The sequence below is a fragment of the Prionailurus bengalensis genome, chromosome E3 (assembly GCF_016509475.1).
Source record: "Prionailurus bengalensis isolate Pbe53 chromosome E3, Fcat_Pben_1.1_paternal_pri, whole genome shotgun sequence".
In the NCBI taxonomy this organism is placed as follows: Eukaryota; Metazoa; Chordata; class Mammalia; order Carnivora; family Felidae; genus Prionailurus; species Prionailurus bengalensis.
The window spans coordinates 7,714,452-7,731,035 of NC_057357.1; the positions used below are offsets into that span (position 1 = coordinate 7,714,452).

At 45.2% G+C, this 16,584-nt stretch overlaps 1 protein-coding gene and 1 non-coding gene across 4 annotated transcripts in view; both read left to right on the top strand.

Moving 5' to 3' along the window:
• Positions 1–16,584, top strand: part of ZKSCAN1 (zinc finger with KRAB and SCAN domains 1) — a 64,688-nt gene that overhangs the window by 39,299 nt on the left and 8,805 nt on the right. The window contains exons 1-5 of one of the 3 annotated variants that reach the window (XM_043561232.1): positions 2,246–2,738; positions 12,464–12,976; positions 13,221–13,374; positions 15,343–15,434; positions 15,711–15,837. In XM_043561232.1, the coding sequence (XP_043417167.1) occupies positions 12,551–12,976; positions 13,221–13,374; positions 15,343–15,434; positions 15,711–15,837 (799 nt within the window). In that variant the 5' untranslated portion in view covers positions 2,246–2,738; positions 12,464–12,550. Of the gene's footprint in view, positions 1–2,245; positions 2,739–12,463; positions 12,977–13,220; positions 13,375–15,342; positions 15,435–15,710; positions 15,838–16,584 lie in introns of those variants that run through there. The other 2 variants (XM_043561231.1, XM_043561233.1) reach the window with 2 other exon arrangements.
• LOC122472109 lies at positions 9,156–9,259 on the top strand. The gene has a single exon (XR_006294357.1). It is a non-coding gene; the product is annotated as a U6 spliceosomal RNA (small nuclear RNA).

The window sequence follows — 16,584 nt, forward strand, 5'->3', positions numbered from 1 at the left end:
GAAATAGAGGAATTCTAAATAATTAATGGTACAGTTGCTCAATGGAATACTATATAGCTATTAAATGATAATTATCCATTCTGTGAGGCAAAATGTGAAATGTTAATGATATGATATTAAGTGTTTTTAAATAGTACACATGAGGGGCGCCTAGCTGGCTCAGTTGGTAGAACATGGCAACTCTTGATCTCGGGGTTGTGAGTTTGAGCCCCATGTTGGGCATAGAGATTACTTAATAAAAAAGATTTTAAAAAAGTAAATGGTACACATGATTTCACATCAATCAGACTGGGCTATTCCAGGTGGCAAGAAACAAAGTTGGGTTCTTTTGTTGGCAAAGAATTTATTGTAAGGACACATGGAGACATAGGGCCACCGGGTGCACTGACCTCTGCAGCAAAGTCGAGCAATCTCAAAGACAAAATGTTGTTTGGGGCCTGAAAGTTACTCAGATTGTCACCTCATTCTGCTGTGGGCCCTCAGCACCAGATGGCCCTCCTCTGTGAGCTCTGCCATGTGGTGAACCAGCCCCTCATTGTCTTTGTTTCCATGACTCAGTTTTTCTCTCTATTCAAACCTCTGTTTACTCATGTCTTCTATGCTTCTATCACCTAATGGCTTCGGCTTACTGATTTCTTCTTGTGCTGACTTTTTTTTTTTTTTAAGTGAACACTGTGCTACACTCACAGCATTTTTTTAAGTTTATTTTCTTTAGTAATCTCTACATCCAACATAGGACTCGAACATATGACCCTGAGATCAAGAGTCACATGCTGTTTCGACTGAGCCAGTCAGGTACCCCTTGCCCTGCTTTCTGATTGTTTCAATATGTATCTCCCATTTAAACTCCCCCGAGAAAGGGAATCCAATGCTTTACTTCCCTACTGTTCCATTAGAACTCTGAGGCCGGGCTGCCTCCATAGTTCCAGTGGTCAGAGTATATCCAAGCTCAGCTTCCATCACATGCCCAGACCTGATCCATTCAACTCCGGTGCAAAAAGTGGTTACACAGCATTAATGTGGCAGGTACTTCAGGCTTCCCAGCCACCTATCCAATACAACTGTAGTTTTGAACCATGTTTAAAATAATAAATGAAAAAGGTGTACCTGGGTGGTTTAGTCGATTAAACATCCAGCTCTTGATTTCGGTTCAGGTCATGATCCCAGAGTCATGAGATGGAGTCCCAAGTCAGGATCTGTGCTGACAGCACAAGGCCTGCTTAGGATTCTCTCTCTCTCTCTCTCTCTCTCTCTCTCTCTCCCTGACACTCCCCCATGCACGAGCTCTCTCTCTCTCTCTCTCTCTCTCTCTGTCACTTCCCCATGCACGAGCTCACTCTCTCTCTCTCTCAAAATAAATCAATAAACTTTAAAAATAATAATAAATAAAAAAGATATGATATGTATGAAAGCAGAGAGGAAAGGGATAAATTAAAGCCATCACATTCTTGTTAGGGTAGAGGGATTACAAGTGATTTTTTTTTCCTCCACTTTGCAATTTTCATTTAATGATACTGTAATTGCCTCTTAGTTTTCACGGGTTTTGTTTTGTTTTGTTTTGTTTTGTTGAGACAGAGAGAGAATGAGTGGAGGAGGGGCAGAGAGAGGAGAGAGAGAGAATCCTAAGCAGGCTCCATGCTGAGGTGGGAGCTGGAGACTGGGCTGGATCTCACCTCACCACCATGAAATCACGACCTGAGCCAAAATCAAGAATTAGATGCTTAATCCACTCAGCCACCCAGGCGCCTGATCAAGTTTTTTTGTTTTTGTTTTTTGTTTGTTTTTCTTTTAAGTAATCTCTCCCAAGCAATAGGAGCCGTGCAACCACTACTAAGTCCAGTCTCTCTCATGAACCTGACTTGGAATATAGAGCAAAGTCACAACCATTAAAGCCTGTGGTCACCCTTACACAGAAGGCAGAGCAAGGTTGACTTTCCCAGCTAAAGCTGAAGTGAGAATTATTGTAGGTTGTGAAAGTACCCTGAAGGCAAAAGTGTCTGTTATTACTCTGAAAACTCCTCTTAAACTGCTGTAATACCATATGCCACATGAGCAGAACACAGAATCTTGTAACTACTTCAGTTATGGAAATACGTCCTTTGTGCACAGGCCAAATATTGGAAAACCCCACGCACTTCATTGACTGTCATCTCCAGCTCCAGAGAAGCTACCATGGCAGTTTTATGAAACCAGCCACCCCTGGCTTCACTTTGATCTTCCTCTGTTTACATACCCCTGTTTCAGTTCCTTGGCCACAGACATACAATTACTAAGAATTATTATTGCTTGATAAGAACTATAATTACTACAATGACTGCCCGAAATGGAAAGGGCAGGAGAGAAATCGAATTATCATATGGACTGGTGTCTGAGCTGGGCCGTTTGTGTCTCGTAAGCCTGAACCCCGCCTCCGGTCCATTCCCCGAATTAACTCCCGGCGCACCCGCCGAGCGCGGTAACCTTAAGACTGGAGGCTTGAGCATCGAAGGCAGGAGCGGAATCCAGCGATTCGGGAATCGAGATGCAAATTCCTCCTGCGCTCCTAGAGAGGACCCGGAAGCACAGCGCAGTCCCGGAAGGCGAGATGCTGACACACTTCCTGTCTTTGTGACTCATTGTGTCTGTGTCGAGGCGTCGGGAGGGCCTAGGTCCGTGTGCAGCGCCGTTCTGCCGGCCTGAGCCCCAGAGTCAGCTCCCCTTTCTCGCCCAGCGCCCCCAGGCTGCTCCCGGGGCTCACGGTGAGACTTGGGGCCGGCCTCTGGGGAGGGCGGGCGGCGCCGCAGGGTGTGTGCGTGAGGGTGGGCTCTGCAGCTGCGGCCCCGGGGTCCCTCCAGGCGGCCCGGGGGAGTGTGGAGAAAGTCCAAGCCCCTGGCCCGACGGTTGGAAGCGCCGTCCCTCGGGAGACGTCCCGCCCCGCCCCCGGGTCCAGGCGGGGAGGGGGTGAGGGTCTAGTGGCCGGGGGTACCCGGAGCCCTGGGGAGAAGCCGTCTGCGGGCCCCTTCCGGGCCCCTAGTCCGCAGTGTCGTCATCGTCCTTTGACGTTTCTGAGAACCGGGTCGCGAGTGAGCCGACCCCTGTCTGATTTTACTGCCCGTCCTTCGTCGCCATTTGCTTTGATTCCCGTGAGAGACTTTTTTTTCGGGGTCCTTCAGGACCTCGAGGTGAAAAATGAGGAAGGCCGAGTAATGGACACGTTTTGAGGTGCCGCTTACGTGTTTCCAGATCACCTGCTTCTCATCCCACCTCCACCCGCTAGCGGTGATTGAAGGATATTGGAAGCTTAGAGTGGATAAAGACGTGGTTCGGATCTAGTAGAGATTTTGTACATCCCACTTTCTCTTTCTGCCTTATGGAATATTTTGAAGACTTTTAAAAATGATCTGTCCGGAAGATTACGTGGTTCCCCCAACCCCCTCGGTTCTGGGTAGTTAACTCTTGCTTGTCTTCGAGTGGGTGAAGAGTGAAGGGAATTTGTGGAAATTGCACCAGGCCATCGGGGAGACTGGTTGCCCGAGTGACCTTGTATTAGTGACCTAATACAGGACTCTTCTCCAGCTCTCAGTTTTGTCATCAGTAAAATTAACTCGATTTTCTCGAAAGGCCTTCCCACTTTGAAATTACTTGATTTGGCCAGTGCAATCGAAAAAAATTGAGCTACAGTTTAGCCTGAAGCTGTGCCCCTCCCTTCTCTTTCCTGCTGTGCCTCCAGGACACAATAAGATACTTTCATTTTAGAGAGTGGCTGTTACATGGCCTGGGACCAAAGAAAGCATTTATTGTACAGGCCAGTGCTAGGCGGATTGGAGGTGGTCAGTAAATACTTGTTGAATTGAATTGTGGAGAATTCATTGTAACCAGATCAACAAAGTACTGTTAGTATATATGCTGGCCATATGTGGAGAAATAGCTTTATTACAAAGGGAACCATAAGGACAATTTGCCCCAGAACATATTTCCAAGTTTATATTGTCTCTGAATCACTGTGCAAGATACCCATTCATTATTTCAGGCAGTTTTCCCCAGTCTTAAAGTACCAACAAGGAAGCTAGCTACTTAATACACATAGTCTTTTGCTGGTTCTCTACTTGATCTAAACATTAATTTTTTTTCTAACTTTATATTGCATCTAAATACAGGTGAGTGCTATGTTAAATTTTACCTTTTCATTCTGGAGTAGTATTGGTATTCTTTGGGTAGCTGGCTGTCTTTTAAAGGGAGCTTTTTCATGTTAAAAAAAAGTTAGGGGCACCTGGGTAGCTCAGTCGGTTAAGCATCTGACTTCGGCTCAGGTCATGATCTTGCATTTGTGAGTTCGAGTCCCATGTCGGGCTCTGTGCTGACAGCTCAGAGCCTGGAGCCCGCTTTGGATTCTGTGTCTCTCTTTCTGCCCCTCTCCTGCTCGTGCTCTGTCTCTCAAAAATAAATAAATGTTAAAAAAAACAATTAAAAAATTTAGGGCGCCTGGGTGGCTCGGTTGAACAGCTGACTCTTGATTTTAGCTCAGGTCATGACCCCAGGGTCGCGCGATCGAGCCCTTCATCGTGCCCCATATCAGGCTCCAGGCTGAGCGTGGAGCCTGCTTAAGATTCCGCCCCCCCCCCCCCCCCCCCCCCCCACCGTGCAGGCGCATTTTCTTACCCTGTGTCTCTAAAAAATAAAAAAAATATATGGAGTGCCTGTGTGGCTCGGTCGGTTAAGCATCTGATTTCGGCTCAGGTCATGATCTTGAGCTTCCTGAGTTCAAGCCCCGCATTGGGCTCTTTGATGTCAGCACAGAGCCCACTTCAGATCCTCTGTCTCCCTCTCTATCTGTCCCTCCTCTGCGTGTGTGCTCTCTCTCTCAAAAATAAACATTAAAAAAAATTAAAATAATAATAAAGTAAAATAGTTTTTTAAAAAGCTTAACAAAACTTAAAAAAAATTTAAAGCTCTGTTCAAAAAAGGGAAGAGAGGGTGCCATTTGTTTAAACTTTCAAGACTATGCTCTGGAACAAAGATACTGACCTGCTTAGAAAATAGCCTTTGGAATAAACCGAGCTTGTAACTCCAAGCCCTTTTTGTAAGAAAATCGTTGGTATTTGTCCTTGGTGACAACCGGTGGCTGGGGGTAATCTTATCTAAATCGGATAGGGTGTCAGAATGTTTTTCAGCTCAGAGGGACCCCAGAGGTAGTTTTCTACTCCCCTCCCCCATTTGACAGATAAGGATACCGAGTGCCAGAGAGGTTGAATAATTCACTCAGGGATGTGTAACTTATTTGTGGGAGACTAGAGTTTAGGTATTCCAACCTGTGCTGCTTTCACTGTTACAGGAATTCTGTTGCTTAATGTTTTAAGCAGGCTGAAAGTTGGAAAGTACAGTCACAGCTCTTAAGTTTGTGGAAAACAAGGTACTCCTCTACCGCTTACTGAATGCCAGACGCTGTTTAAAGAGCTTCATATGTGTTAACTCACGTAATCATCACGACAACTCTGTGAGGAAAATTTTTTTTATTCCCATTGCACAAATGCAGAGAGATATTAACTTACTGAAAATGATCAGCTGGTAAGTGGTCGGGTAGCTTATTGAAGCTTCTCCAAATAGCCCCTGGGGCTAATTTGAGGGCAGTACTGAGTGCTGTATGAGTGGGCAGAAAAATACCACACTGTAAATTCAGCAAGTATTTCTTTAAAACTAGGTGTTTGCAAGGAATCATACCAAGTGGTCTAAGAGGTACAAAGAAACATTCCCTTGGGTGGCTGGCTGGCTCAGTTGGTGGAGTCTGCAACTCTTGATCTCTAGGTGGTGGGTTCGAGCTCCACGTTGGGCATAGAGCTTACTTTAAAAAATAACAATTAAAAAAAAATGAAGAAACCTACTTTAGCAATTAGTCCAGTTGAGGAGGAAGGCGTGAACAATTACATTACAGAGAAAGAAGTACAACTTCCATGGCAGATGCTTGGCAGAGAGCATTTGGGCCAGAAGTTTAGAGAGAGGAGAAGAGGTTGTTTGCTCAGATCATTCGAGAAACCCAAAATAAACCCAGCCCTTCCCACTGCTGTTGTGACTTTTCTCTTTGCCTAAGTAGGAGCAGAAATGTTGAGGGATGGGGGAGAGGGCCTCATAACTGGGGGAAGAGGGAATGTGCCTAGGCCCTCATCTCTGCCCCTTTGGGTCTCACTTCCTCCTCAGAGTCTCTTCCTCTTGAGTCCCACTGACCCAATAAATATCCCACCTTCCCCCCACCCCCCAAGCAAGCTCTGTGCCCAACGTGGGCCTTTAAACTCAACAACGCCGACGTCAGGAGTCACATGCTCCACCAACTGAGCCAGTCAGGCACCCCAGGAAGTATCCCAGTCTTTAAAACTCTGGCCTAGGTGTGGGCACAAATCAAGATTCCTTTCCTTTAGTCTCCTTCGTATAGCTGAGACAGGATAAAATTTTCATGAAAATATGAACATTTTTCTGATGCTAGACTAATTTCTACACCAGTCCTGCTCAGTTGCCCCTGGTTAGGTTTGAGGTGATTCCTACTTGTGTCTCCTGCTGTGTCTCCTTAGCCACACAGCTCCCTGGTGAAAACAGATGGCAAATGAGGCCCATTCCTGGGTGGTGATCCTTCACAGGCACCTTCAGAAGCCTTTCCTCTGGGAAAGAACCTGTGCACACACAGAAGCTCTTCCTAACCCCACGTGTTGGGACAGAAGGAGTTTGGCATGATGGCTAGAGCTTCAACTGAGGGTTCCTGATACCAAATCCTACCTCTGCCCTTTAATTGCTGTATGACCTTGGGTGTGTTATTTAACGTCAGTAAGCCTTAGTTTTGTCATTGTAAAGTGATACGATCATCATAGCTCCCTGCTGAGATTGTTCTGTGAAATACTTAATATCTGGTCCATGGAAAGCACTCAACGAATATGAGTTCTTATGCCCCTGAATGAATGTTCTTGAACAATGATGAGGGGCAAGTGGCATTTTAGCTAAGCTCTAAAGGATAGGTAGGATTTGAAAAGGCCAGAAGACTGGGAGAGGAAATCCCAGACATCGACTGTGATGTGAGAATAGGATGGTGATCAGAATCCAAGGCATATTTAGGAGCTACTCCTTTTGTGGATGGAAAAGGTTCATGCCGGAGAGGGAAAGAAATTGATGCCGATGGTGAACTTGAGAGGAAACTGGGACCAGGTACTGGGGACTGGTGACTGGAAAGCTATAGAGGTTTAGGGGTTCCTTCGGTGGCTCAGTGGCTAAGCGTCCGACTTCAGCTCAGGTCATGATCTCACAGTCTGTGGGTTCGAGCCCCATGTTGGGCTCTGTGCTGATAACTCGGAGCCTGGAGCCCGCTTGGGATTCTGTGTCTTCCTCTGTCTCTCTCTCTCTCTGCCCCTCCCCCGCTTGCCCCTCATTGGGCTCTGTGCTGACAGTGGAGAGCCCACTTTGGAACTTCTGTCTCCCTCTCTCTCTGCCTCCTCCTCTCACACTCTCACTGTCTCTCTCTCAAAAACAAACAAACATTTTTTAAAGAGAGAAGAAAGAAAGAAAGCTACAGAGGTCTATGAAGTAGGGGGAAGGGGAATAAAGGCAGGAAACCAAAGAGCGGAAGCCAGACCTGACAGAACTAGGTAATTACTTCTTCCTGGTGCTTGCAGACTGAATGCGTGTGAGGAGAGGAATCCAGAAAGGGGAGACTCTGAGCTTTAGTGAATGAGGTATCAGTAGAATATCTGATCGCTAATTGCCACTAAAGGGAAGCAAGAAGTGGCAGGGGAAACGGCAATATTTTGAGTAGCTCCTCTTTCTCCTCAGTTTAGCAGAAATGAACTGCCAGGTTCTCTAGCAGATAAGTACAAAGAAGCCAAGAGTCTTTGTCTTTCAGGGGCTTAAATTTTAGTTGGGAGGTGATGGGAGCTGCAACCGAAATAACGATAATGCGAGGAGAATATATGTGGCATAAACGGGAACAGAGAAGGTATGGAGGGTGTTCAGAAGAGGAAGGTATCTCAGCCAATCTGGAACGGCAGACGTTTTACATCTGGAAGAGTACGTAAAAATTTGACCACCGAGGTTGACGTGGTCGAAACTGTTCACGGCGAAAGTGTGACGATGGGATATCACACCCTGTGCTTGGGGAACATGAATGGCCAGAGCGGCTGAAACACAGGGCATCACGACGAAGAAGAGCGGGGGGGGGTGGGGGGGTGGGGGGGGTGGAGAAGACTGGAAAAGTAAAGTAGGGTGTGTTCTTTGAACACTAAATTGGCAGATCGCAAAAATTCACGGGCGCTAATTGAGGAGAAAGAGATGCCCGGAAGCGTACTTTGGCAATACGGCAGTGACCTCGCTTGGTTCCTACTGGACCTGGGAGAGATGGAAGGTAGAGAGACTGTGGCACTGTGGCACAGATGGGGAGCCGGCCTCAGGGTGGTGGGAAATAATTGTGGGGGGCACGGCAGGACAAGGTAGTCTTTCTTCTGGCTTTTCAGAATGAAATTGAAAAAAACTAAGGCTTTTAGGAATTATTTAGCCAAAGGAGCGATCTGTTGGACTGCCTGTCCCACTGCCTCTTCCTGTCGGGGCAGCTTTTCCTAACGAGGTCTTGGCTGTTCTGATGCCCAGACTTCAGGGCTGTCTCTTCCCAGACACGGCCTTGTTGACACACCAGTTACTTCCCTGGCTCCTCTAGCGCTGATGTTGAAACTTCCTTAGAACAGTTGGCACCTTCTGCTTTGTACTGAAATTATTTGTGTGAAAATGGGAATCCTGCTTCACATCTTTGTATCCCCCTCCGTCTAGGAAGGCACTTGGCATATTGTAGCCTTGGAGAGGGAGATGTTTAAGAATTTAGTCGTAAGGACTTTACCAAGGCTGCTCTGAAGTTGTAAAACGTATTTACTGCAGCAGGGAGGGTGGGGTGCAAAACCGTTCTGAAGGAGATCAGCGGGAAGGGCTGGGGGGTGGTTTGCACTGGACTTGACCAGCTTAAAATCGCAGAAAAAAATGACTGAATTCCCACATTTCTGTTTATTTCTATGTAGAAAGCCTTTTTGAATATAACGTTCTTTGTTGTTCCTAGAGTCCGCTACTTTAATAAGGATTTTGATTTTACTAAGGACAAAAAAAGTTAAGATAGAAAAACCAACCCTGTGAGAAATCTCAGATTAAAACAGCCATCGCCAGTGCTCGCTTTGGCAGCACGTGTGGTCAAATTGGCACGATGCAGAGATCAGCATGGCCCCTGCACAGGGACAACGCAAGATGCTGAAACGTTCGATTAAAAAAAAAATCACCTCCCAGCTTTTTTTTTTGGACACATTCCTATCTGTAAAAATTATTTATAAAAATTGTATACATGTAGTATTATACCAGTATTTTATATAACAAAACAAGGATACATTTAATTGTGCTATTCAGAAAATACTTTTGTGTTTTAATTGTACATGATCCCTTTTCTACCAAAATTACCAAAAAAATTTTTAATGAGAGCCATGTAATTAAAAATGCTTTCTAGCTTAAAGTTCTTGGCTTTGGATGATAGAGCAGTTGAATGCTCTGTCTCTAAAACTTGAAGTTGATGCTGTTGAGACGAAAAAGATACCTCACAAAGATTTGCCAGTTCAGATGGAAGAAACACATTGTCAGCTCTGCTTAGTAACTGTTGGTCCTATCCACCACGCAAAATTTTTGTTGTTGAAATTCAGCTAGTACATTTCCGTTTTTCAGACCCTTAAATCATCTGTTCTTAAAAACTAATCAAAAGGTGGCATGCCTAGCTGGTTCAGTCAGCAGAGCATGATCTCGGGGGTTGTGAGTTCAAGCCCCATGTTGTGCATAGAATCTACTTTTAAAAAAAATCAAGGGGTGCCTGGGTACCTCATTCGGTTAAGCATTGGACTCAATTTCGGCTTAGGTCATGATCTCACAGTTGATGGGATTGAGCCCATGTCGGGCTTGGTGCCACTGTTAGCGTGGAGGCTCCTTGGGATTCTGTCTCTCCCACACTGCCTCTGTCTTTCTCAAAATAAATAAATTTTTAAAAAGAATCAAAGGTGTTTTAAGTGGTTTTTTTTTTTTAAGTTTTTTTTTTTTTAATTTATTTTGAGAGCAAGCGCATGCACGTATGCAAGCAGGGAGACAATGGCGGGGGGTGGGGGGGTGGATTATCCCAAGCAGGCTCCACGCTGACGGTGTTGTAGGCATCGACTTGAGGCTCCATCCCACGAACCGTAAGATCATGACCTGAGCCGAAATCAAGAGTCCGATGCTTAACGGACTGAGCCACGCAGGCACCCCTGTTTTAAGTTTTTAAAAAACAGACTTTTGGGGGCACCGGGGTGGCTCAGTCCATTAAGCATCGGACTCTTGATTTCGGCTCAGGTCATGATATCATGATGGGATTGAGCCCCGCACTCACAGCATGGAGCCTGCTTCAGATTCTCTCCCTGTCTCTCTGCTCCTCTCCCTCTTGTGCACTCACTTGTTTGCTCTCCTCAAAGTAAATGAACATTAAAAAAAGAAAAATCTTCTTTAAAACACAAAAACAGACTTTTAAGATCTTAAAATTCTTCATTTGGAAGATTTTATACAGTGTAGAAAGTATAAATATTAACAGATGATTAGGTTTGTCCAGGATACTTAGTATCATCTCTGGAAGTTACAATTACATAACAATGTCCGCCCCCCCATACACTTTTTTTTTTTTAAGCCACTTTTTTTTTTTTAAGCAGCTGCCGTGTCACTTACTGGTTGATTTCTTGTTGAATTAGTTTGACATTCGTTCTTACCCACTAATCTGCGTGAGTGAAACCTCGCTGTAGGTAGAAGCTTCATCTGTGCCACTTTCTTTTTTTTTTTTTTTTTAATTTTTTTTTTCAACGTTTTTTATTTATTTTTGGGACAGAGAGAGAGAGCATGAACGGGGGAGGGGCAGAGAGAGAGGGAGACACAGAATCGGAAACAGGCTCCAGGCGCCGAGCCATCAGCCCAGAGCCCGACGCGGGGCTCGAACTCACGGACTGCAAGATCGGGACCTGGCTGAAGTCGGACGCTTAACCGACTGCGCCACCCAGGCGCCCCCATCTGTGCCACTTTCTTAACGTGTGTTTCCACTGTTTGCATTTCTTCGAATTGTGCTTTTTCTGTTGGAGTCTTTAAGCTGCTGGTCTTTTTTCTTCTTTTCTTTTTTCCAGATGTAATTGACATATAACATCATATTCCAGGTGTACAACGTAATGGTTTGATATTTGGGCAAAACGATCGCAATAAATCTAGTTAACATCTGTCACCACAATTACAATTTTTTTTTCTTGTGATAAGGGTTTTTAAGGGCACTTAGCAACTTTCAAGTATGCAATACAGTGTTATTCACTGTAGTCCCCTTGTTGTACATTATGTTCCTATGACTTCTTTAAGACCTGGAAGTCTATCATTTGAGCCCTGTCACCCAGTTTGCCTGCCCCTGTACTTGTCTCTTTTATGAAGACAAGATTAGTTCAAGCTGGATAAAATAATCCATTATTCCACATAACTGGTCTCAGGTAAACTGGGAGATATCACAGTACCTAAAAGTGAACAAGTGAAATGAGGAAATTTTGGCAGCCCTCTGTGTGGGGGAGGGAGGTTCTCGCTTTTTCCTTGGGACGTACCCTGTGACATGTGCCGGTTCGACATTTAACCAAGGGCAGGTGTTAATGTCAGTTTGTAACATGCCGTCTGTAGAATGGCACTGGCGGTCGTGCCTCCCTGCTAGTGCTGTCGTGTCCGGAAATAAGATGACATGTGTACTGCTTGAAGCCTGGTACCTGGCGCCCTGCTGACACTCAGCTCTCTCTGGGACGAGCACTTAGAAGCATGGCGTCGTAACCTGCTGTCCTGGAGGTTAGGTGTTCAGACTCAGGCACACACCCTAAGGGTGTTATTGGCCTGTTGGATGTTTCTCTCTGCACACTTTTTTTTTTTTTTTAAGGGGCACCTGGGTGGCTCAGTCGGTTAAGTGCCTAACTCTTGATTTCAGAGTTAACTCTTAACTCAGTTGGTTAAGTGCCTAACTCGTGCAGGTCTGATCTCTCAGTTCATTTGTTCAAGCCTCACCTTGGGTTCTGCATTGACAATGTGGAGCCTGCTTGGGATTCTCTCTCTTCTCTCTCCTCTCTCTCTCTCTCTCTCTCTCTCTCTCTCAATAAACAAACAAACAAAAAACCTTAAAAAGAATTTATTTTTAAGTAATCTCTACACTCAACATGGGGCTCAAACTCACAACCCCGAGATCGAGAGTGTGCCACATGCTCTACCAACTGAGCCAGCCAGGCACCCCCTCTCTGTAAGCCTTAACATATAAAATGACGGTGAAAACAGTGTGACTCTGGAGGTTTTGTTTTTTCTTTTGCTTTTCAGAGGCATTTTCAGTGCCTTGATGTGCAGCCTTGTGTGAAGTGTTGACACAGGTCACTTTTCATAAAGGTACTAATAGTTATGTTTACTATGTCAGGAACAATACCGAAACATATCAGAAAACATCTAGAACAGAAAGGAGAGCACAGACCCTGTTTGGATCAAGTCAGCTCCCTGAGCCTGAATGATGACTGCAGAATCCAGGGAAGCCACAGGTCTGTCCCCCCAGGCTGCCCAGGAGAAGGATGGTATCGTAATAGTGAAGGTAGAAGAGGAAGATGAAGAAGACCACATGTGGGGGCAGGATTCCAGCCTGCAGGAGACGCCGCCTCCCGACCCAGAGATTTTCCGCCAACGTTTCAGGCACTTCTGTTACCAGAACACTTTTGGGCCTCGAGAGGCTCTGAGTCGACTGAAGGAACTTTGTCACCAGTGGCTCCGACCAGAGATAAACACTAAGGAGCAGATCCTGGAGCTGCTGGTACTGGAGCAGTTCCTCTCCATCCTGCCCAAGGAGCTCCAAGTCTGGCTGCAGGAATACCGTCCTGATAGTGGGGAGGAGGCCGTGACCCTTCTGGAAGATTTAGAGCTTGATTTGTCAGGACAGCAGGTAAGAAGAAGGTGAAACCTATTCTGTATAAGCAGCACTTGGGCTGTAAGCCTGGAGCAAAGAGAGAGTTGCAGTTTGAAGCTGGCACTGGTAGTCTTTGTGGCGGTTATTCTTCTCCGCTCAGATGCTGAGAGGTGCTCTGGCCTCCTTCGCCTGCATCCACTCTTTATACGTACCCTCTTTCTGTTCATTTAAACTCCGGTGTAAAAAATGATTTACCCATAAACCCACCATTTGTCCTCAGGTCCCAGGTCAAGTTCATGGGCCTGAGATGCTTGCCAGGGGGATGGTGCCTCTGGATCCAATGCAGGAGTCCTCAAGCTTTGACCTTCATCATGAGGCCACCCAGTCCCATTTCAAGCATTCATCTCGGAAGCCTCGCCTCTTGCAGTCACGGGGTAAGAAAGAGGCAAGATTTCACGTGGGGGAAAGCAAACTGTCCGGGGTGGGAGTGCCCTCTCTGTGTTGCTGAGGGCCTGTAATAAAAAAATTTTTAAGCATGCTTTTTTTTTTTAATCATTACACTTTATTGTCATTATTAATAAATAAATATTGGGGGAAATGACACTTACAGCTCAACCTCAGGAGTTAACGTTACTGAGATGGTAAATAAAATGTGCATCATGAACTGGGGTGGACATTACATTATTCTTGGAATGATTAGCATTTTGGATGTCCAGATTTTTTTTTACAGGAAAGTGCTAGGAAGTGGTAATATATTTCCGGTCTGGGTTTTAAGACACTCTTGTTAATGTCCTAAGTTGCCTTGAAAAGGATCAGTTTTTAAAATGCATTTTATTTCAGATGTGTCAGAATGTTGTAGAACGTCTTTTTCTAGCTTCCAAAAATTTCAAACAGTGTGGAAAGGATGGGAAAAATATTTTGGTTTTTTGTGAGGAACGTGAGGAAAAAAATCATTTCAGGGTCATGTAAATGAAAATCAGTTTAAGTTTTTTTTCCTTTGAGGGAAATATTAATGTCTTTATCCAATTTAAAAATCAAAGTAGGTATGTAGACATCTCTAAAAACAATAACATACTAAAAGTCTAGTTGTTCGAGAGGAGTTGATAAAGGAATGTTCCTTATCCAATGTGTTTATTTGTGATGGTATTTAAGGCGTGAATATTAGAGCTGCAGGAAACGTTCTCTGCGTGTTGGAGAAATCCATGTAAATCAGTGCATTGTGATGTTTGATTCACCACTGTCCATGCAGTCCCAGCCATGTCCTATCTAGGACTTGCGAGGTCTCTCTACCCTTCACGTGGGGGAAGCCAGAAAATTGAAGAGGGTATTTTTAGTTTTAAGTGCCAGATTAAGAGCTTTTTGTCCCCAGAGTTAGCAGTTTTAGAGACCCTGACACCTACCCTTGATGCTTACTAAATAGATCTCCAGGGAATTCAGCCATTTGCGTTTCTCCTCAATTCCCTCTTGGCACTACCCCTCTTCCAGAGTCTTTCCTAATTCTCAGAAGGTTAAAATGCTAGATACTTGGGTCTTTTTTGCACATTTTGCTTTAGCTTCTCTTTTAACCACCTGGTCTGAAATAGTTACAGGGTTTAGTAATTCAGTCTCAAGTTCGTTTCTCTTCTGTCTTTGCAGCTCAGTAACATCATCTGTTTATCCAGTAATACTTCCAAATCTCACATTACTTGGCAAGGGAAGATTTTAATTTTGCGGTTTGGAAATTTGTGCAGTTGTTCTTACACATTGCAGTTAGTGTGATCATCTGATCGATGTCTTGTATTAGATCCGTGTCAACCCATGCTTTTATATACTTGTGAATGTCTTGTCGACATTTGAAGCATGTATGCATTTTATCAGAAAACTGTGGCTAAGTGAGGAAGAAAAGTAGAAGCACAAAAAATGGCCAGAATAGATTCCCTTGTTACTCTGAGTAATGTCTCTGTTCTGAGACATTACTACGGAAGATTGTTAGCACTCATGTTTTATTGTTCATAACTCAATGAAATTCTGATGCTCTGGCTCTTTGGATTGCGGAAAATTAAATTGTGAGCCAAACTTGAATCATGGACTGAATTAACCCATATCTGTAGCTGAGAATAGGAAGCTGGCTCTGCCATTCTTAACTGTGTGACATTAGACAAGTCATTTACCCTCTCAGGGCTTGGATTCCCCTCATTAAACTAAAAGGATTAGACCAGGTGATTTTAAGGACCCTTTTATGACACCTTGTGACTCCCACCTAAAAGTCTTGTCTTTGTTAAATTCTCCGCAGTTAACTATTCTGTAGTTAAGCACTGAACATCGAACATGCTGGTGCAGGAAAGAGAGTGCCCCAGGCCCTTCTTGGAGGGGAGGCCCAGCACAGAGCTGGTTTCACTCACAGCTCCTTTCTCCTCCCTCAGCTCTCCCTGCCACCCACGTTCCTGCCCCTCATCACGAGGGGAGTCCCAGAGACCAGGCGATGGCATCTGCACTATTCACAGCAGATTCCCAGGTGAGCTGTGGGCCCCTCTGCCCTCCTGAGACCCTCGTGTCTGCCTCTCTTCCTGGAGCTCTTTTAGCTCTCTCCACCCAGGACACAATCTTGATGCCCCAACCCACAGAGTAGCCCCACTCCTCCTGATCCCATTCACCAGAGCCTTATGGTCACCTTTTCTTTCCCGGCATCCTGTAGGTTTGCAGTCAATTCTGTCCCTGACTCCAGGTTTGGGTGATGGGGTTGTCCCTGAGCTTTGGGAGAACTGAGTGTGGGGCTCTCATATTATTTCAGGCAATGGTGAAGATCGAGGACATGGCCGTGTCCCTCATCCTGGAGGAATGGGGATGTCAGAACCTGGCTCGGAGGAATCTCAATAGGGACAACAGGCAGGAGAATTATGGGAACGTGTTTTCCCAGGGTAAGACTAATGCAGGATTGTTGTCTGAGATTGTTTTGCATCTTTTTTTGTTAGTTGTGGAATTTCTGATGTGGTCAGCTGAGAGTTGACAAGGATTGAGAGACGACTGAGCCCCCCCCCCTTTTTTTTTTCAGACCAATTAGAGAAGGAGCACAATTACATTTACTTAGCCCCCAAAGCCTGATACTGTGATTCCCTGATTCCAAGTGGATTTTTTACCTTTCAGTAGTTTTGCTGTTAGAAATCAGAAATACTCTTGTGTTCTGAGTCCTCACCTCTTCAACCAGTCTGATCCTAGGATTCTTCTCTGGTCCCCTTGGGTTGCAGTGGAGGTGCCTCTGTCGAGGGGGTAGAATCTGTATTTCCTATTAGGTCCGTGTGAGACCTGATCATTGGTCTAGTCCTAACCTAGGACCACATTCCTGGAGTTACCAAGCATCCTCCCCTGGGCTTTCTGTCTTTTTCCATCCTGAGAGCACAGCTCCACAACGGCTTTATTTAATTCATGAACTTGCGCCTGTTACCTCCCTTGTGATTAGGATTCCCAGTTTCCAAACCCAGTGCTGGTCTTCTGTGGAGAGGTCTGTTCCTGAATGAGTAGTAGGAACAAAAAGTTTTAAGAGACATCATCCAGATAAGACAAGGTGACACAATTGACAAACATTCCCATTTGTCCCTGCAAGACCTCAAGCCTTGGAAGACAATACTGGACAGCAGCTCCCAAATAAATAGTATCATGGGGGGTTC